This window comes from Alosa sapidissima, chromosome 22, assembly GCF_018492685.1.
Source record: "Alosa sapidissima isolate fAloSap1 chromosome 22, fAloSap1.pri, whole genome shotgun sequence".
In the NCBI taxonomy this organism is placed as follows: domain Eukaryota; kingdom Metazoa; phylum Chordata; class Actinopteri; order Clupeiformes; family Clupeidae; genus Alosa; species Alosa sapidissima.
The window spans coordinates 2,657,009-2,678,933 of record NC_055978.1 but is presented as its reverse complement, the minus strand read 5'-3'; the positions used below and the strand labels follow the sequence as shown (position 1 = coordinate 2,678,933).

Here is a 21,925-nt window from a genome sequence, read left to right as displayed (position 1 = left end):
GTACGAAGAATAATGAAAACAATCGGTTTTACCTACCTCGAGTTGTTGCAGCCAGCAGCTAAAGTAGCCAGGCAGCTAGAGCACTACACTCTTGGGGCATGAACATGCGGGCTCATGAACATGCCTCCAGCACCGTAGCTGCCTGGAACCTCTAACTGTTGGCTGCAGCAACTCAAGCTAAGTAAAACCAATTGTTCAATTTGTTTTTTACTCTATGTACTGATCTATGTGAAAAATCACCTGATTTTCCCTTTAAGATGATTCATATGAAGGCAGAACTAGCATGCTAATACTAAGCTAATAAGGCATTCATTCTATGTTTACCTTGAAGTGACCCCAAAACTAGCATGCTAATGCATTCGTTCTATGTTTACCTTGAAGTGACGCCAGAACTAGCATGCTAATGCTAAGCTAAGGCATTTACTCTGTGTTTACCTTGAGATGGCACTCTCTGAAGGTGTCTCCAGTTATGATCATGCAGCGTCTCTCGGCCCAGTTGGAGCAGTAGGAGTGGCGTTGGCAGGGGAAGGTCTCGTTCGTCACGTCGGAACAGGGTGGCGTGCCCGTCTTCCAGCTGTTCCCAAACTCCAGTGCACTGGACGCCAGCAACAAGCCGCTACTCATCAGGTCGTTGGCCTCGCTGGAGTCAAAGTTCCCACACAGGCCACACACTTGGTCCTAAAGATGGGAATATCAGGTGGGGGATGTTTTTGTTTATATTGGTCAGTTGGCCTGTGTGCAGGGCTCTCAAGTTTTGAAGTTTGCAAGGAGTGAGACTTCGTTTCTCAGGGGGGAGGGGGCGTGGCATTGGCACAGTGCCACGCAACCCTCTCCCCTGATCGAAGTACATGAAAGTCCTACGTCTGCTTGAACTACTCGTGGCGCCACGCCCCCTCCCCATGTCCCATCGACCCAGCTACATGAGAGAGCACAAATTCCATTATTTCAAACACACTGTTTTATTTATTCTAGAACCCTATAGTAAATAATAATAAATAATAATAACATAAATTATAATAATAATTTAATCCAAATTGGCCCTTTGAACAGCAGTGGCTCATTCTGCTCTAAACAAACAGAAAACAACCAAATGAGAAAAAGCACATTTAGGCCCAAAATGGTCTCTTGAACAGTGGTGGTTCTGTCTGTCTGTGTGTGTGTGTGTGTGTGTGTGTGTGTGTGTGTGTTTATGTGTTTATGAGTGATGTTGTGTGTTGTAAGTGTTTGTGGCAGATTTTGATGCCTTGATGATTGATACTGGGGGCTCCCATTTAAAGCACTGTGGTTCAATGTCAGCCATTTTCAGTCATGAAGCCATCCTTAAAAATATTATTGTTTGCAGTAACAGCCAAAGAATAAAAAAAATGGGTCGGTAGATAGGTCAATATTTTTTTTTTCAAGATTCAAAGTAAAAAAAAAAAAAGTACAATTTTGGTCATGGTAATTACGTAGGTATGAATTTAAACAATTGTGCATATTGTGACGTAACTAACTGGGTCCTCAACCTGTGCCTTCAGGCGCATCACTGCAAACCTCAATCTGATGCAGGTTATGTAGACCAGCCTTTCTCAAACTTATTTGACCTGAGGCCCAGTCATGGCAGACTTTGGGGTCATAGGGCTCATCTACACGTACCCAACCCCACTCCCTCCAAATCAAATTATCATTATCAATATCACAATCATTATTATGCCTATATTGTTATACATGCACTTTCACTTAAATGTTTTGTGACATGCACATCAGAGGACTGCTTTACTAATGTAAGATATAATTAGTTTCATTGCTTTTGCATGGTTGCATGATGCTTGCATAAGAAAAGAAATACTTCTCAAAACAGCAACAATTATAGGCCTATGGGTGCTATTGTTTTGGGATGTTTCCCTCATGCAAGCATCATACATTGGTAGGAAATGGAGAAAAAAAATACATGTTTTTTAATGAAGTTTTATTTGAATGCCTGAATGTAAGGATTCAGGAAATACCAGCTTTTTTGGCGAGCAGATAGGCGTGAATCACTGATCTGTTGATCTTTAACAGATAGAAAGAAGGCTACAATACCTTTTGGCCACGTTATACTCAAATTTGACTATACAATACTCAGTGCTATACAGTGTATTATACAGTCTCTGCTCTGTTTCTATGAAAGTTCCAAAAATCAACATTGTTAAGTGTCGTTAAACAATTAAATAGCATTCAACAGGTTGAAGCGGAGCTTTGATACCAACGTTATCGATTAGTTTCAGTTTCTCTCGCGCAGACGCCTGCATTGAATGAACGCTCATACCACCACTTTATTGTAGACTATAGCTCCATGTTTAATGACATCGATAGCAGAAACGTTTGTTTTCTTTTTTGATTGTGTGTAAGAGAAAGAGAAGGTGTGTGTGTGTGTGTGTACCAGCAGGTCTAGAGTGATGGTGCGGGAGCAGGTCAGCTCTTCATCACAGCACCACCACTTTATTGTAGGCTATAGCTCCATGTTTAAAGCAACACCAAAGAACTTTTCCTCTGTCAAACGCACTATTTGTTTATCCAGCACCGGCTTTGCAAATAACAATGTCCACAGACAAGGTAGAATATGTTGCATGATTTTATGAAAGTACGATGTATTGCGACTTCAGATGCAAGTCAAATTTGTAGTTTCTTATGTCTCATTCCATCGAACTACAGATCCGCTACACGATCTGGCAAACTTACATAGTGCGGTTATGTGTGTGTGTGTGTGTGTGACTCCATCATCATGCCTCTCTCTCTCTCCAGTGTGTTCCAGAGGTGCAGGCAGATGTTGGACCTGTGTGTGTGTGTGTGTGTGTGTGTGTGTGTGTGTGTGTGTGTGTGTGTGTGTGTGTACATACCCTCCACCTTGCCTCCAGCAGCACGGTTAGGCGTGTGTGTTTGTCCCAGATGAGTGTGAGGCCTGGGCGCGGTACGGACACCACGATGTAGAGCCCCACTGTGTGGACGGAGTACAGCATCTCTCCCCAAACGGCTGATGTGTTGGAGGACCTGCTGGAGGAGGACACAGACATGTCCTCCAGCACCAGCGACACCTCATCCTGAACACACAACAGAGGGGGGGGGGGGGGGGGTTAGGATAATGTGTGTGTGTTGTGATAAATTGTTATTGTGTAAGTGCATTTGATTGTGTGTAAGAGAAAGAGAAAGTGTGTGTGTGTGTGTGTGTGTGTACCAGCAGGTCCAGAGTGATGGTGCGGGAGCAGGTCAGCTCTTCATCACAGCAGGGAATGCTCTCCACTCTGACAGCAAACTGCCCATTGCCCCTCCCACAGCCATCCTGTAACAAACAGCAGGACAACTCATACACACACCCAGAGCAACAATAAAACACACCAACACTCATATCAACAATAAAACACACCAACACTTATAGCCACAATAAAACACACCAACGCTTATAGCCACAATAAAACACATCAACACTTATAGCCACAATAAAACACACCAACGCTTATAGCCACAATAAAACACACCAACGCTTATAGCCACAATAAAACACACCAACACTTATAGCAACATTATTACACGGCTCTTCAGAGAGCTGCAGAATGCTCGATTCACTTGAATGGGCCTTCCCAACGTTCGGTGGTCTGCTAATTCTCAATAACAGACCGTTGCTAAGTATAACAGACCGCTGTCAAGGAAAATGGGCTTTGTGCTTCTAATTTACGTCTTTCATATTAGTGCGCAAGGACTGGAACTTCATTCAAAAGTGAAAGCAGACGGTTGATAAGCTGTGTTCTAAAGAATATTTGATTCAAGTTCAGTGTGTGCTGTTGCAAACTATTTGTTTCTCACCAAAAGCCACAATGAAACAGAACAAATAGGCTATAGCCTAGGCTATGTAGGCTAAAGAGTCACATCATAGGGAGTTTATTGTTTCGTTTTGGCAAATAGCCGTGTAATAAGCGGGATAATGTATAGAACGCCGGTCATTATTGGGAAAATAAGTCCCTTCAGGGCGGAACAAGACCCCTCCACTGCGAGTCGGGGTCCGGTTCGCCCTGTCGAGACTTATTTTCCCAATAATGACCGGCGTTCTATACATTATTCCTTACATAATCACCGGCAAAGTATATAATCACAGCTGTCAATGGCAACAGGTTTTGTGCTTCTGATTAACGTCTTTCATATCACTCCGCAATAAGTCCGTTGATCGCTTATCGGAAATTCAGAGCCGTGACATAGCAACACCTGGTGGAAAAATGGACGACTTTCCCATTAATTTTAACATTTACGGCGAGTAGGCCTACGAAACTTTTGAGCGCTGGTGGCCAGCCCAGTTTTTGCATGAGAAAACAGAAAAAAGAAAAAGGGAAACGTGTAGGCCTGCTGACGAAAAGTCAAAGTTTTGAAGGACGAAGAAGTAAACAAAATAGAGGAGGACAGACACGAACTGCAAACCAAGAGGATCACTGCATGGGTGATCAAAGTGCTCAAGGACTGGTTAGTGGAGAAGGAGATGTCTGAAAATATGGAAGAATACGAAACAGAAAATTTAAATAACGTTTTAAGATAATTTTATCTATCTGTTCAGAACTCCACGGGTCAACCATATTCCGTTGCGAGTTATGTTGCCCTCCGCTGCAGAATAAGCCGTTACTATGGCAAATTTAACATCCTGAATAGCAATAACGTGTTTAAATCGGTCATCAAAGGTCTCCGCAAGGGTGGACAAGACACCAGCCAGCATCATCCTCCTATCTCCAGTGCTGACATGAAGCGACTTAAAGCTGCAGTTGGCAAGAATTTTTTCATATTTCTTTCACTGAAAACGACACTATGCTCCGACAGAACAACATAAATCAGCCGGTTTTATTGCATCTATTGCATCTATTTCCTGTTGTCCACCCGATGCAAAATCATTTTATTTGCATCCTCTAAGAAAGGATCAGTCGATCTTGAACCAGCAAGAAATCTGGTATTCCAGAGAGGCAATGGGTCACAATGCCCTGGGGCTTATGATGGCCAAACATCAGCCAAGCAGCTGCACTTTCAAGGCGCTACACCAATCACAGCCTGAGGAGCACCGCAGTGCAGCTGCTGTCAACAGCTGGACTAGAAACGAGAGAGATTATGACCGTCACCGGGCATAGGTGCGAGAGTAGTATGAAAAGCTACCGGGCCCCTACCACCACAGACAGGGAGAAATGGAGCAACATCCTGTCAGGTGAGCTGCCCCCCAACGTTTTTATAGTCTTTTGCATAGGCTAACATTGCGAATTATGTTGTTTCAGGTGTGTCCGACAAAGCCCCTACGGCAAGAACAGAAATGGATGGGGATGTTAACTTACATTTCCCCAGAGACGTGCCATTCATCCTCTCGAACTGCACGATAAACGGTAATGTGCAAATAAATATGGGCAAAAGCTAGGCCCGTCAGTCTAAAATAAACAGCCTAGTTTCCGATCTAGCCTATTCTAGAGTAATAGTTTCCGATCTACGCAACACTCTTAATGAGTTGCTAAGCAACAATTCAAACTTTACAGAGTTCTATTTTGCCTGGGACTCCCCTCACATGTAGGCACACCAGAGGCCAGCATATGACAGTATATTTACTGTATATATGAAAAGTTTGGTTCCAAAACGCTATCCACCATTTGAATGAATTTTCATAAATCATTTTTTTTTCCATTTTGTTTTTCAAGTAATTTCAGTAGAACTATAATTGGGTATTGTTATTTGATATATATTTACTCAATCAAAACAGCACAACTAACTTACAATTTGATTGATATTACCTGAAATACACAATTAAATAGCATGACTTTTTAATGTTTTTACAGAGATATAGCATTTTGGAACCAAACTCTTCATAGATATACAGTATAGATTGAAGAAACACAGGACGAGTTGGAGTTATCCTTTATGTGCCAGCATGTACTAAGATTTGCCAACAGAAATGACACAGAGGAGTTATCAAGTGGGCACCCCCTTCATCAGCGTTTCGTCGATTTAAGCCCACGACGCCTCCGGAAGGCTCGACGGTAACCCCAGGCGTCCCTGAAGTACCCCCCTCTTTGTCATTCCTGACTGCCTCCTGATGCCCAGCCGGTGTCTTTATGCTTCAGCCAAAGCCATTGGCTACTCCCTTCAGCTGCCTCCGACAATGCCCTGATGGCATGGCACAGGCTTTGGCCTCTTACTCCCAGATCCTTGAGCAGCCTGGTGGTAGACGAAGCCACAAAGCCCCTGCATCCCACCTCCACAGGGCGCACCTCCGTCCTCCAACCACGCTGCTGTGCCTCTGCAGAAGGTCAGCATACCGTAGATGCTTGCGTTCGTATGCCTCCTCTACCGACTCCTCCCAAGGCACAGTCAGCTCAGTGATAAAGACCTTCTTAGCAGATGGTGACCAAAGCACTAAGTCAGGTCTAAGAGTGGTGGCAGCAATCTCAGGAGGAAAGGCAAGGCGTTGACCAATATCCGCCAACATTTTCCAGTCACAAGCTGTGTGTAACTGGCAGTGCTTTGCTGTTGTGAGTGCACTGTGATTTGCCTTTGCCCCCTCTCGCACAAATATGACTGCTGGCAGGGAGTTGAGTGTTGCAGGTGTTGCTGAGTTGGCTGCAGTTCGCCTCTGTTCCAAAGTGGCAGCAAGTTCTTTCAACACCTGGTTGTGACGCCAGGTATAGCGCCCCTGGGCAAGACTCACTTTACACCCTGTGAGAATATGCCTAAGGGATGCTGGCTTGGAGCAGAGTGCACAGCCTGGATCTTCTCCTCGCCACTGCTGGAGGTTCATGGGTGTGGGGAGGACATCATATGTTGCCCTGATGATAAAGCTGAGTCTCCTTGACTCCATACTCCACAGATCTTTCCAGCTCATTTTCCTTCCCTCCACACTCTCCCACTTGGTCCACTTTCCCTGCTTCCCAAGTGCCGCCACCTTGGCCCTCCTGATGCCTTCCTCCTGGTTTTTAACCTCATCCACAATCATCCTCCTCCTTTCAGCAGCTGAGGCTTTGCTCCAGGCTAGACGCTGAGCAGTTAGTCCCAGACCTCCTCTTCCATGCTGGACATGTCCCAATATGTCCGCATGTTTGAGGGCTGTTACTGCCTCCTCAACGGCTTGTGCTGGTCTCCATTTGCGGCTTGCTGTGATGGCAGGGGTGTTCTTTCTCACCATTAGGTCTTTGGACTCAGTCAGCATCACCTGGAGTCTTGTCTTGGCGCACTTGAATTCCTCCGTGAGACTGGTGAGTGGCAGTCTGAGGAGGCACTCTCCATAGAGGGCGGTGGAGGTCAAGCAGCGTGGGACTCCCAACCACTTCTTTATGTGGTTAGTAATTCCCTTCTCCATCCTCTCCACAGTTGAGATGGGCACCTCATACAGTGTGAGAGGCCACAGCACCCGGGGCAGGAGGCCAAACTGTAGGCACCAGATCTTTAGCTTCCCAGGAAGCTCTGTGTTCTCAATGGCTTGCACGCCGCTGCTTATATCCCTCTGCAGTTGTGATACTTGGTCCTTATCCCTCAGGCTCGCATCAAACCATCTCCCAAGCCAACGCGGGGCCTCTGAGGCTCCTCTCTCGCACACCCTTTCTTTCTCTGGTGTATCCTCAGTCCCAAGTGCGATGTTACTTTGCTCCACCCACAGACGCATCTCTGCAGTTTGTGACCCGTTGCTGCTGCCGTAGCTGTGTTGGGTGGCATGATACTCTCTTGTACTGCGCTGTGTCTCGTAGTTTCCGGTCCGGGGTCTGCTGCCATAGTTTCAGCCGATGAGTCTTATTGCACCCTCGCTCTCGCAGACTCTGAGGGTATTGTCTTCATTTGTCTTGACGTAGCAATGGCAGGTGCCCTCGACATGAGAACATGCGAAGGCTACAGACATGGGGTGCTAGCCCAATACTGTCCCTTTGGGGTCTGTTCCCTCCAGTCAGCTGTCTCTCCAGGCTGTCACAAAGGCTTTCCTCTGTTGTCAGCTGATCTTTCTCAGCGGTCACTGGTTTTCCAGATATTCAGATTGAAGAAACACAGGACAAGTTGGAGTTATCCTTTATATATATATATAAATACAGTTATGAACAAAATTATGCATACCCCTGGCAAATATTGATGTATGTTGTATGTATGTATGTATGTATGTATGTATGTTGATTTTCTCTTGACCAACATGTTTGTTCTGACTGAAAATGACACTGCCACATGTCAAAAGGTGGTAACACAATGTGGTAGAAACATTTTTATCTTTTTTAACATTTTTATGAATGTCCAAAATTATTCATACCCTTTTTAAATAATCAAAGGAAACATCTTTATTTACCATCAAAGCTCTCGAAACGGTTCTTATAATACCTACCAAGCCTCTCCATGTCTCCACAATGATTTTAGACCGCACATTTTTAGCAGCAATCTGTGTTTTGAGGCAGGAACTTTTTTTGACGGATTGAGGTCTGGACATAAAAAAAAAGTCTGGACATAAAAATTGGCATAAAAAAAGTGAGCACAAGGCCAGAGTGATGCCAAATAATCATTCCTGACTGAAAACCCGGATTGCTGTTAAAAAGGTGTGGTCTAGAATAAGAATATTATATTTTATATCATATCATTATATCATAATTTTGGACTTGCCATTTTTCATAAAAAATGCTAAAAAAGATTCCATGTTTCTACCACATCGTCTTACAACTTTCTGGCATGTGGCAGTGTCATTTTCAGTCAGAACAAACATATTGGTCAAGAGAAAATCAACATTACATCAATATTTGCCAGGGGTATGAATAATTTTGTTCTTAACTGTATGTAAAGCAATACAATAGTATAAAGCAATACAATAGTTCAAAATCAACAGTAAACAGTTTTAAAAAGTTGGTAAGACTACAATAAGGAAAATAGCAATAATAACAATGATGTAAATGCAATATCAACGATCAATAATGAAAATAAACAATATCAAATTATATATAAAAACATAATCTCACCTCCAGCAAGGTGTACTGGCAGTTGCCATCGAAGCTGAACCACCTGGAGTCAAAGGTCTGGTAGTGACCGTTACCAAACACCTGGCACCGTCCAACTGGGCACGACTCTCCAGTGCAGTTCCAACGCCCTTCACTGCAGGTGCTGTTAGAATAACACACACACACACACGCACACACACACACACGCACACTGTGGTGTCTATGTAGGTCCTATGAAACTCAGCTGATAACGTGGTTTATGATGTCTGCCTTAAGGTCCGTTCACACCAAGAATGGTCATTATTATGATAGCGGCAAAAAAGTATTGCTCTGGCTAGTATGAATGACAACGTCCACACATAAACTACAACATGAAGAATGATTTTGTCAGGGATCACTTTCAGAACAATTTTGAGAATGATAAAAAGCTGACAGCCAATCAGAATCCATGACGAGGAGAGACTTCTCTTACTGTAGATCAGTGTGGATGCTAATATCGTTATAGTTCTGTATCTTTATAGTAGATCAGTGTGGATGCTAATATTGTTATAGTTCTGTATCTTTATAGTAGATCAGTGTGGATGCTAATATCGTTATAGTTCTACATCTTTATAGTTGTCCTTCCTGGTGTGAACAGCCCTTTTACAGGTAGAATAGCACATGCAGGCACACACGCGCACACACACACATACACACACACACACACACACACATACACTCACCATATCTTGCAGTTGGTCTCTACCCTCTCCCCAGGGCCGTACACACTCCCGCTAAACACACATGTGCAGTTGTCCTCAGACACACACATTCCCTTGTGGTCCTCATACTGGCCATCTGGACAATAGCAGCCGGTGTTGCACACTGCAGATCTCTGCACACACACAAAGTCATAACATGATGTGCGTGTGTGCGTGAGAATGTGTGTGTGTGTGTGTGTGTGTGCACAATTAACTCACAGCAGGCTTGCTCAGGCTGTCACAGGTTCTCTGTGCAGTGTTGATAGAGTCTGGACAGTGCACAAACACTTTGGGATATTGACAAACTAATAGAGTATGAGGAGAGACCAGAGTTATGATGAATGCAGTGACTACCCCCACATACAGTGACTACCCCCACATGCAGTGACTACCCCAGGGGTGGGCAAACATTTTGGCTCAAGGGCCACATTGGGTTTTGAAAATTGGCCGGCGGGCCGCACAACAGCCCCCACCCCCCCACTACACACACATAAAAAAAAATAATTATAGCCTATAATTTAGTATGAAAAGTATTTCTTTTAAAATATGAATTGCTTAAAAATACTGCTAATTTTATGTTGTTTAACAAATGTATAAATTGTGCACTGTTGCTTTAAGACAGTCGCTTTAATTCACATTTATTTCTCAATGATCTTCTGCCTGCTCCGCTATGGCTAGTGCTGTATCTACGGCTGGGCCCTCTCACAGTTTTGAAATGGTCAGTAGTGGGAACTACTGTTGCCTTCATGATTTCCTTTTAAAAGTTTCTTATAAAAAGGAGATATCAATTATCAACAATGACAAGCCAGCTGGAACCTGTGGCTCTCTCTCCCTCTCGTGAGTGCAGACGCGTTCCCAATTAAATGGATCGCATAATGTTCACGTTAGATCTGCTGCAAAGGAGATAACTAAGAGTTAACTTCATTTAACATGATGTTATCTCTATTTAACATGATGTTTTCACATTGACATTGTAAACGTTCTCTAGGGGGGTGAAAAGCAGTTTGCAGTAAAGCTAACCAACGTCGCCTCTATCGCAGGAAAAAAATAGCGAGCAGCCTGATAACCAAATGAAATGCTTGGCGGGCCGGATCCGGCCCGCGGGCCGCAGTTTGCCCACCCCTGGACTACCCCCACATAACTACCCCCACATACAGTGACTACCCGCACATGCAGTGACTATCCCCACATAACTACCCCCACATGCAGTGATTATCCCCACATAACTACCCCCACATACAGTGACTACCCCCACATAACTACCCCCACATACAGTGACTACCCCCACATGCAGTAACTACCCCCACATACAGTCTAAACTCAACCCTACAGTGGCAGAGCTACGTGGTGGCCAAAGCTCCCCCCACCACTGGTCAAAGACCCCCCCCCCCCCCCCCCCCCCACGTCCACCACTGGTCAAAGACCGACACAGGCTAATACATGGACAGGCATCATTTTCTCTTTGATAACTCATGGTTAGCAGTCGGGTTAAAAAATAGCATCGGGCGGGTTCAGGTTGTCTACCCCCACCCCCCACATAAAATAATCCTGGCTCCGCCCCTGGTTTTATTTGAAAGAAACTTACGAAAGGATAATCGACCGCAGTTTAGTTGTCCATCTTCACAATTGCTGTAAGTAAACATAACCAAATATGAAACAATTCTTCATTGTTCTTAGATGAAAATCGGTTCCTTCCTTCCTACGTACCAGTATTTGAGTGTTTGCAGTTGGTTTACTGCTACATGCATATAGCTTATTTCAAAATCCCTTGAACTCACCAAGAAGTACCTTTCGTTCGCCCTACCGTACTGTAATTTCCCAACTATCCTTCAGCTATGAGATTACCAGTAATACACGGGGACAGTTAATATGGTATTAATATGGTTTTGGTAATATGGTTATGTGCCATCATTAATGCAATTAGTTTATGTGCCATTATTAATGCTATTTTAAGGTACAATAACTCTAGGGGGGGGCTTTAAAGTCCGTTGTACTTACCATATCATCCCATTGATGTCCACTGGTCCTGGCGGCGCGGCGCCCCCTATGTGGTGACACTGGCATTGCGAGCGGGGGCTGCAGCTGCCGTGGTCATTCAGGTAGGTTCCCTCCCGGCAACCGCAGCCCTCCGCAGGCTCCGCCTCCAGCTCACAGGTAGGGTCGGGCCCCGCCAACGAGCGGCAGGTGCGGTTGCACACCTGTGTTGCGTAGTCAAATCCCTGGTTGGTCGCACACGTCACCTCTGTAAGAGAGAGACAGACAGATGAGTCACACACAGATGGACACACACAGACACACCCATCATTGCTGCCATGTTAGTTCTGCAGGGTGCACTAAAAAAGCAAAAACACAATCACAAGCATCATGTTGTGTTCTGTTGAATGTTATTAGCCTGGCTTAGCCAAACTCGAGTTCTATTCAGAATATTATTATGTGCTAAAAAAGACATTATTATGTCTTTGTTCAGAGTTATGTCTGTGTGGAAATGTTATTCTCTAGAGTTATGTCTGTGTCGTGTGCCAGGGGGACTCACTGCAGTTGTTAAGTATAGTATGAGTGTGTGTATAGTATGTATTAGTACATGTATGTATCTGTATGTGTGGTGTATCCAGGGATGTGCAGTAGTGGAGGCTAAACACAAGTAAACGCAGTTTATCCACCTCTGAAATTTCAGAAATAGAGTTTATCCACCTATTGCAACTTTTAACATTCAAAAATCCTACTGTATTATCCACATTCACAATATACACAATACACTCATCAACACTCTAGGAACCATGTAATACCCTTGGTATTGTTGGACCCTTGGTAACATTGGACAATAACCTCCATCATCATCAAACATGTTTTGAATGCCCTTTTAAAAAATATGATATACGACCAACAACCGTGATGGACGCTGAAGACTAGAGCTCCTCACAACCCTCCACTTTTTTTGCTAATTTATCAGGTCTTTTTGTTACTTTTGTGGTTAAAAGTATTTCTACCACCACAGCCAGTAAAAATGCAGCGATCAGCGAAGAAAACGGCATCTTTATCGTCTAAATTAGCAGCAGAGAGGGAAAGATCCGCCAACACAGCTAACGACAACGCAGAGCTAAACATGGAAGCCATCATTGCTCAAGTCCTGCAGCAACAACAGAGTACGCTCGAATTTGTAGTCCAAAATGCAGTGAAAGGAGCACTACAAGAAATCAACACCTCCCTGCAATATATCAGAACTGAACTCGAGAGACATGACTCCACTGTGCAGGATCTTAAGCAACAAGTGGATGATACCAAGAGAAAAAATAAGGAGATTAGCAAGTCTGTCAAAGCCTGTGCTAGCGACCAGAAAGAACTCGAGCAAAAGCTAGCTGAGTTGGAGGACCGCTCTTGTCGCAATAATATATGCATTACAGGGCTAGAGGAAGGTCGTGAGGCAAATGATCCCATCGGATTCCTACAACGACAGATACCTGTGTGGATACCCACTCTACAGAACAGACCCACCATTAAACTGGAGAGGGCACATCGAATTTATGCGAAAGGAAAAGGTAGAAAACCGGGATCCCGCACCATGATTTTCAAATGCCTTATACCAAGATCGCCAAGCAATCCTTAATGGGGCAAGGCAAGCACAGAAAACCGGACAATACAACGACAACCCCGACAAACACGGGACGTCCCCCGGACCTCATGCCGACATTCACGACGTCCCTGATTGGTCCCAAACGTCATGTTCTCTAGCGGACGTTCTGGTGACCTTATTGACGTCCGGAGCAAGTTATCGTTTGGTTATTGCGTGACATCCGGTGCAGGACTTTCTGGGGACGTCACCGTCAGGTCCCTCAGATGACATTTGCATTTGGTCATTTCAAATACCTCGACCAGACAATAACGTTATACCGGGAACACGGGGGGACGTTTGTTTATTCACACATGGCAGCGGAGTTGAGAGCGCTCTGGCTACCGCCTGCAGGACGGAGACATCACATCCATGCACGACTTCACGTTACACGTCTGGGGATGACTAAAGTATCTATCTATCTAGTCTCTAGCAGTAGCTGCATTAGCCTACCGTAGTCTAAGGCAAGATATCATACAGTTTATGAAGTTGTGCGTCTATGAGCAAAGTAGAACCATATGTCTACTTTGCTCATAGACCCACAACTTCATAAACTGGGAAAAGGGTTAACGTTAAACTCAAAATGTATGTGCTCCATGTTTATCTGTTTTATTTTCAGAAACACACACATGGCCGAATTGGGACTGAACCGCCTTTTGGAGCTGAATACGATGCAATAAAACTAGAGAAATGTTAAAAACAGACCACGTAGCATTTGTTTAGGGTTGTCTAGCAACATAAGTGACTACTTAATTTGTAAAGCAAAACTATCTAGCTCTACATTGCAGAAGAATTAAGGATACTGCTTCTTAATTACTTGTCTAAATGTCATTGTAATTTATTTGACGCATGCTCGCGTTTAAAACTGCCACGCATAGGCCTAGCTGTCCCCGATGTTACAGCAGCTCCTTGTGGAAACAGCAAAGAGTGCACATATCCGATGAGATTTCTAACGAGGAGCAGAAGCTCTCTGCCTCACCAGAGCCTGGGTGATATCAGCTAAATTGGGCCACTTTTTGGTAAATCAGGTGGGAAAATAATATAATACTATATATGCCTTTTCCAAGTGTTTTTATGATTACTAATGACTGTTTTTGATCATTTTGTGTTGAAATTATGTCATAAAATATAATTATTTAGGCCCTATAGTTCTTGAAACATCAACTGTGCCAACTTTTTTTGCATAAGCAGTTTCAGGTAAAATGGGCCAGCATCTAAGGTAAAATGGGCCAGCTGTTTCAGGTAAGCATTCGGCCAGTCAAAATGCAAAGGGAATGGTAATTTATCATCAATTTTAATTTCAAAACAAATATTCATATGTGCCATTAAAAACACATTGTGGGTACAAACTCACATATTCAAATGTGCAATTAAAATTTTTTGGAACAGCACAGATCAGTGAATAGATCAGTGACAGATCAGTGTGTGTGTGTGTGTGTGTGTGTGAAGAACACATTTTGAACGAAATGCGCAAACTACAGAAATTCATACAAAACTGGTAACTGATATATTAAACATTAAAACATTGATATCATTAGTGTGTGTATGTGATGAAAAGGTGTTTCAAAGACAGTCTTTGCAAATGAACCCATCGTCAGCACAGATCCCATTCTCTTCGCCACAGGTTTCGTGAAACCAGGCAGAACAAGGGTCACATTTTACCCATTCCTCAGTAGCCTTAGGATCCTCTGGGTCACCATAGTGGGTGTTGCAAACTTTGCATGGTGACTTGCTTTTCTTTTCCTGCTTTCTTTTCCCTTTTGGTTGCTTGCTGAGCGGGCACTTGCTGGCTTGCTTAGCTGGTTTCTTGCTGGATGTTTTTTTTGTGATATAGTCAATGTGTTCCTCACTTGAAAGATTATATGAGGGTGGCTTCATACGTTTTCTGATGGCTCTCTCCCTTTGTGGCACTGTGATCAAGTCAGTGAATGTCACAGACTGAACAAAAAGAAAATGACAAAAAGAGCCTATGTTATTGCAAGACATAGGATAATTATTTTGTGTACATTTTATATGATTAGGGACTAAATTGTGTGTATGTGTGTGTGTGCGTGCATGCATGAATGTGCATGTGTATGTTTGCGTGAGCATGCATGTGTAACATGTCATGTAACATGTCAAGTTTGAAAGTAGTATAAAATATCACTTACTGTGGAGGTGGAAGTTCCCTCATCCGGGGAGTGTGTTTCTTCCTGTGGTGTGAACTGGTTGAAGATATCATTATCTTCCTCCGGTACTTCCTCCAACACAACCTCTTCAAACACCACCTTCTCATCTGGAGATCATTCTCATTCTCTCATTCTCATCTGGAGCAGGGGTGTCAGGGAAGCAGAGGACTGAAGTCTGGCTGGCGGATCGGCAGGCGACTGAGGTCTGGCTGGTGGATGGGAGGACTGATGTCCAGAGAGCAGAGCTGATGGCTGGCGGGCAGAGTGGGTCAAGGTCAGCAGGGGCGACCATGGTCCAGTGGGCGGGGTTGGGAGAGACTGCGGCCTTGTGGGTGAGGATGGTAGAGTGGATGGTAGCACTCTTTCGGTGGTCTTGCTGGGAGCAAAAGCAGTCTCAGGGAGGATGTCTTTATTGAGTGGGAACATCCCTGTCCCCCGGAACCCTGCCTGGGCATTTTCAACAGTGGCAGCCTTTGCCCAAGCCCTGCTGAACACCGTAAAAAATTCCATCCTTGACAGCTTCTGCCCCGCCATCATCCTCGTCCACTTCCTGCCTTCCTGGTCCCAGTGGTGCTTCAAACTCTTAAAGAGGGCCTTGTCTGCCGGTTGCAGCGCATGGGTTGTGTGGGCAGGGTAGCACATTATGTGCACATTCTTGCTCTTCAGTAGCTTAATAAACTCCATGTTATAGACATGGCTACTGTGGCCGTCAAGGAGGAGAAGGTGGGGCCTGGGGTCATCCTTAGGGAGGGACTGAATGAACATTTGACCCCAACATTTGAACATTTGTTTAAGGGGAACACGCTTCCCCTTAAAAATAATCATGGTTCGGCTGTATATGCCTTCTGCATTGAATGCTGCCAGACAAGTTGTTGTCTCCCCCTTCTCTCCGGCACACACCTCCACACATGGCTGGCCAACCTGCCCAACGACCTTTGTGGAACTGAACTGGTCCTGAAGGCCAGACTCGTCACAGTTCCAGATATGTGACGGTGTGCCCGCAATACCCAGCTCGACCAGAAGACTCTCATATTGGGTAAACCACTGGTTGACCACCACTTTGTTAAGTCCAGCAGCCCGTGCTGCAGATAGGACCTCTGGTTTTCGCATCCCAAGCTCTGGGTTGCGCTTCAAAAAATTGTGGAACCAGTAGTATCCAGCCCTCCCTGCTGTCTTGGAAAAAACAGATATCTGGTTCTTAGCTGCGAAATCAAAGGCTACCTGCTGGACATCGCGTTTGGTGAATGGAAAACCCCTCTGCGCCAAGGTCTTTAGGGTGGCAGCAAGCTCCCTTTCCGCCTCCTGTGGAAGGTAGGGCTTCCGCCCTGACACGTGTTTGCTGCCCGTCACCTTTCCACTAATGCGTCTTTGCAGCGTGGAACGCGGCACACCCCATGCACGTGACAAGAGGTGCACACTCACTGGAATTCCTGTCTTCACTCCCTCCCTGTATTCATCTAAGGCCCCCTTCATCCTCTCCACTTTCCACAGATTGTAGTTGTTTGGCCTTCCTTTCTCTCCCTGTTTTATCTTTGTATCCTCTCCTCTCTGGCCCTTGCTCCTCCTCTCTTTTCTCTCTTTCTGTCTCTTCTCATTTCCTCTGCATTTCTTTCTCCTCACCTGTTCTCTCACTTCCTGCTTGTCTCCTCTCTGCTTGTCTCCTCTCTCATCCTTCCTCCTCTCATTTCCTCTCTCTTTCCTTCTCCCTCTCTCCTCTCCTCTCACTTCATTCGCATTTGCCATACTCACTGTAAATAAAATATCGACCACCATTATTACTGGGTGCGTGTGTGTGTGTGTGTGTGTACGTGTGTTTGTGTCCGTGCATGTGTGCGTGTTGGTTGGTGTGCGAGTGTGTGGGCGAATGTGTATGTGCACACACACACACACCCTCACACACATGTGTATGTGTGTTTGTGAGTGACACAGAGGATGGCCCATTTTAGCTGAAACCATGTGGCCCATTTTACCTCAGTGGGTTAAGGTAAATTGGGCCGCTAAGAAAAACATCACTTTTACAAAAAATAAGTTCATATACCAAACTAACAGCATTATTTCTGGTGGATGCCATCAAGACAGATATTATGCACAGTTTTTTTTATGTGCATGTTTGTTTTTTATAGATTTATCATCCTTATAATAGTTTAGTTAGATTTGATATGCCAGGCTACTTACCATGCAGCTTTCTGGTGCAGTCTTGATTTGAACTATTGCCCCGCCCACCATAGCAACCATAAACCAATCAAATCACCTGTTACTTGTCAAGCACAGTTATGACAACAGTCTGAAATCCTTTGCAGTCATTGGCTCTAAATTCCAGAGGGGCTGGGACCCCCAAACCTTAAATGGCCCATTTTAGTTGATGGCCCATTTTACCTGATATCACCCTACTGTTTATTAAAAAAAAAACAATGATATAGAATAGAAACATCAGAATCTATTTATTTCATCTTAAAGTTGGCTATAAAGAGCATTCATAGCCTAGACAAAACGATGTTCCAGGAAGAAAGGCTTACATTTATAGGCTGTCCCTGTTTGATCACAGCAGGTCCAAGAAAACGAGTGGATATAACGTCAATGCATTCTAGTTATGTTTCATGTACTTTATTTCATGTTGAGCTTTGCTTTCCAGCATGCATTGCGATTAATTTAGTATTTTTGGCTATTATTAGTTTTTAATATTTTGAAACAATATGGTTTGAACAATTTATCTTAGGCTAGCCTAGGCCTACTCTGATGATGTTTTGAACAATATGCTACGGGATATGCCCATTAAAACGTCGTATTAGTTTATTAAGAAAATGACACCGTAGATGTGAAAGCAGCACATCCTAGCCCGGTATAAATGTCCATGTCTACTCATCATACATGCGTGAAAATATGAGGTAAGTGAAGTTGATTGCGTAGTTGTAGAACAAGTCATTAATGCGTGTTCATGTTCCGTCTACCTCTCTCCTAGCAACGCTGAGATTTACAGGATGTAATACCATACCAAATCGCACTTCATGTTTTTTTTTTGTTTTTTTTACCATCACGGAAATATAAACGTCGCGCGCATAACGTCGCGGTGACCATTACAGGACGTCCTCTCAAAGTCTCGTGGACGTCTTTTAGACCTCCCGAACAGAGGTCCGCGGGATATAACGGGAACCCTACACAATGTCGAGGAGGTGACGTTCGCCAGGGGACCTTTAGGGAACGTCGCCAGGACTTTATTTTGTTTACTGGGACGATCCGATTCAAAGCAGACTACAGTGCGCACACCATGCAGAGACGCCAACAGTTTGTGGATGTACAAAGTAAGCTGCATGCGAAAGGGGTCTCAAACTTCCTCATCTATCCCGCCACATTAAAAGTGACCCACAGAGGACAACAGCTACTATTCAAGACGGCCAAAGAAGCTGAAGACTTCTATGAAAACTTGGGCAAGGAGGATTACGCGAGCGACACAGACATGCAGGTGCGACCTCGCCAGGATCATCAGGCGAGTATGAGCGGACGCCCGGAGGAAGAGATGACCTCATCAGAGATGCTGCAACAAGAGCCGTCTGAATCATCTCGACCAAGCTCACCTAGTGTGAAATGAGAACTGAACTGTTGTGGTAAAGTTATCCCAGAGGATTATGTAAGTGCAGCCGCAATTCTAACGTTCTAAGCTGAATGGACAAAATCGCAAGTAAACGGCGATCATAGGCCAGGGCTCTACAGGTCGCCCATTTCACTCGTACATGCGAGTAAAAATGATGCCGTGCGAGTGCAAAAAAATATTTAGGCGCACTGGTGCGAATGACTTCTAACCATGTCAATATTTGTCTACAAAATACACCGCAACATCGAGAAACATTACTGGTGCAAACCATAGAATCACGTCGCGAATGCAGCATAAAAACTACACCTCCCATCAACGTTAGCAGTTTCGTGTTGTGACTCGCTAGTAGTCGCTTCTATCAAATCCAAGAGCGCGCAGAAAAAGTGGAAAGTTAGACTAGCCAGCCAAGATGCAAAGATTGAAGAAATTAGTTTTTCTATCCACCGAATTCATTGGATATAGGAGGAACATACGACGAGTATTAGGGCCACAGATGAAGGAAAACATTTTTTTGCCATGACGAGATTAAACTCGACATGTCGATTTTAAAGTCGCCATGTCGACATTAAACTCGACTTTTCGAGAAAGAAATTGAAATGTAAGATCGACTTTAATCTCGACGTATCGACTTTAATGTCGCCATGTCGACATTAAACTCAACATTTCGAAAATAAAGTTGAAATATCATGTCGACTTTAATCTCGACGTGTCGACATTAAACTCAACATTTTGAGAATAAAGTTAGTTTGGAGAGAGAACGACCGCTCGAGACGATTGAAAGGGAGGACGAATGAAACAATGCAACTAGTGCAACAATGATTCAGAGTGTTCGAGTGCAACAATGATCAGACATAGGACTATATCATGTGGACAAAACATAGAACATATTAACCTACGTTGCTCAGCCAAATAGGCTACTTTGCTGTTACAGTAGGTCCTATCACGGAGTTACAGGCGATAAATGCGATGGTCAAAAGTAGCCTAAACGTCATTAGCGGTTTATTTATTTATTGTAGGCCCATTATTAAAGTGTTGTTTTTCATCTAAAGGTTCAACTGCATACTAGGCGCTCTCCCCAATCCTAGACTTTCACGTTGCTTGTTTGTAATGGATGCAAAACAGCCTATTGCTGAATGTCTAGGGATGAATGAAGCTGTCCTCCCGACCACCCCATGTAGGCTAGTAGCCTACATGCACACATAGCCTAGTGCATAAATAAAGTGCATGCACACATATTCTCTCCCAGCATCAAAATAGTATATATGCTTAGGCTATACCTGTGTTTCTAGCCTGCTATAGGCTACGTATTGCAGGTGAGACATGGAAAAGCAGTTTTAGAAAAATGAGTTTTGCCATGTTATCCTATGGAGAGTGACGGCCTGTGGGTCATGAAGGGCAGTTATTTGGATGTGCAGTGGCCTTACCCACGTAAAACAGACTGAAATAACATTTTGTATAGAAACATTATATCATTGGATACATATATTTTTCTAGCTATTTAGCCTAAACGGCATAGTGCATGGTATTTCCATAACCGCGAGACAGCACTTCACAATGACGGCATTGAGTAGTTAACAGACAAGACGCAATCTATCTGAATATCTGCAATCTATCTGAAATAACACCTATTTGAAGCCCATTTTTCATGTAACATATTGTGTATTAGTGTAGGCTACATAGCTTAAACTGTGTAGGCTATGTTTAAACAGTAGGGCCTATTGCGAGTTTACTGTCAGCATGTCGACTTTAAAGTCGACACATCGAGATTAAAGTCGACATTACATTTCAACTTTATTCTCGAAATGTCGAGTTTAATGTTGACATGTCGACTTTAAAGTCAACATGTCGAGTTTAATCTCGCCATGGCAAAAAAAAAATCATTTTCTTCATGTGTGGCCCTAATACTCGTCGTAGGAACAGGATGAGATTCTGAGAATGCAGTGAGAGAAGGAAAGGTAACCTAACATGCCTTTTAGCCCAGTTGACGTATTGGCTGCAATATGCAAAATATATCTGCAGCGAACCGGCACAAAAGTAGCCTCCCGTAATACTCCCATTTTATTCAAAGGTAGAACGCTACTGATAACTCCAGGCTTCCACGCATGCTTGTTTGTTTACACCGAATACAAGCTGAAGTGCAAAACGAAAGTAGGCCTAACGTTTGCCTACTGCCCCCATCAATGCAGATATTTCAAATAAAAACTAAAAGTATAAAACATATATCCTTGATTAGCCTATGTTGGGTTTTGTGGAAGAGAAAATGGACTGTTTTAGTAGTAGTATTAGGCAGTATGCAGTCAGATAGGTCACCATGGGCATATTTGGATTAGCTATAGATGGATTCACAAATAAATAAATTAGCCTACATTTGACAGGATACTTGATATACAGGCTAAATGCAAATATGGCAATGTATTATATTATTTTACATTAACAAAATGTAGGAAAATAGAACAGACTGAAAATAAAGTAGGCACTAATCTTTAAAATCCTTCCTGTAGCCTAAATGTTGTCAGTCATTCTTAATATTCGCAATTGGTGCACTGGCATGTTTAACTGTTAGCTGCAGTTTATTATACGGCTCTTCACAATGCAAGTAGAATGCTCCATTGACTTGAATGGGATTTCCGAAAGTTCTAGCGGTCATTATTTCTTGGGAAAGGACCTCTGAAAACAAGAATGACCGCTGTCAATGGCAACGGAGTTTGTGCTTGGAACTTCATTCAAAAGTGAAAGCAGACGGTTGATCAGCTGTGTTCTAAAGAATGTTTGATTCAAGTTTGTGTGTTGCGAACTATTTGTTTCTCAGCAAAAGCCACGACGAAACGGTAACAAATAAGTGTAAAGAGACATATCATGGAGTTTATTTTTTCGTTTTGGCAAGTAGCCGTATA

General features: G+C 43.7%; 1 protein-coding gene across 1 annotated transcript in view; it reads right to left on the bottom strand.

The window, feature by feature from the left end:
* The window catches only part of LOC121697867 (von Willebrand factor-like), a 169,119-nt gene that overhangs the window by 115,655 nt on the left and 31,539 nt on the right, over positions 1 to 21,925 (bottom strand). Inside the window, exons 16-23 of the mRNA XM_042079654.1 lie at positions 11,666 to 11,909; positions 11,253 to 11,296; positions 9,887 to 9,972; positions 9,650 to 9,801; positions 8,949 to 9,090; positions 3,194 to 3,298; positions 2,859 to 3,059; positions 436 to 678 (exon numbers count right to left, since the gene is read on the bottom strand). Of these exons, the coding sequence (XP_041935588.1) occupies positions 436 to 678; positions 2,859 to 3,059; positions 3,194 to 3,298; positions 8,949 to 9,090; positions 9,650 to 9,801; positions 9,887 to 9,972; positions 11,253 to 11,296; positions 11,666 to 11,909 (1,217 nt within the window). The remainder of the gene's footprint in view (positions 1 to 435; positions 679 to 2,858; positions 3,060 to 3,193; positions 3,299 to 8,948; positions 9,091 to 9,649; positions 9,802 to 9,886; positions 9,973 to 11,252; positions 11,297 to 11,665; positions 11,910 to 21,925) is intronic.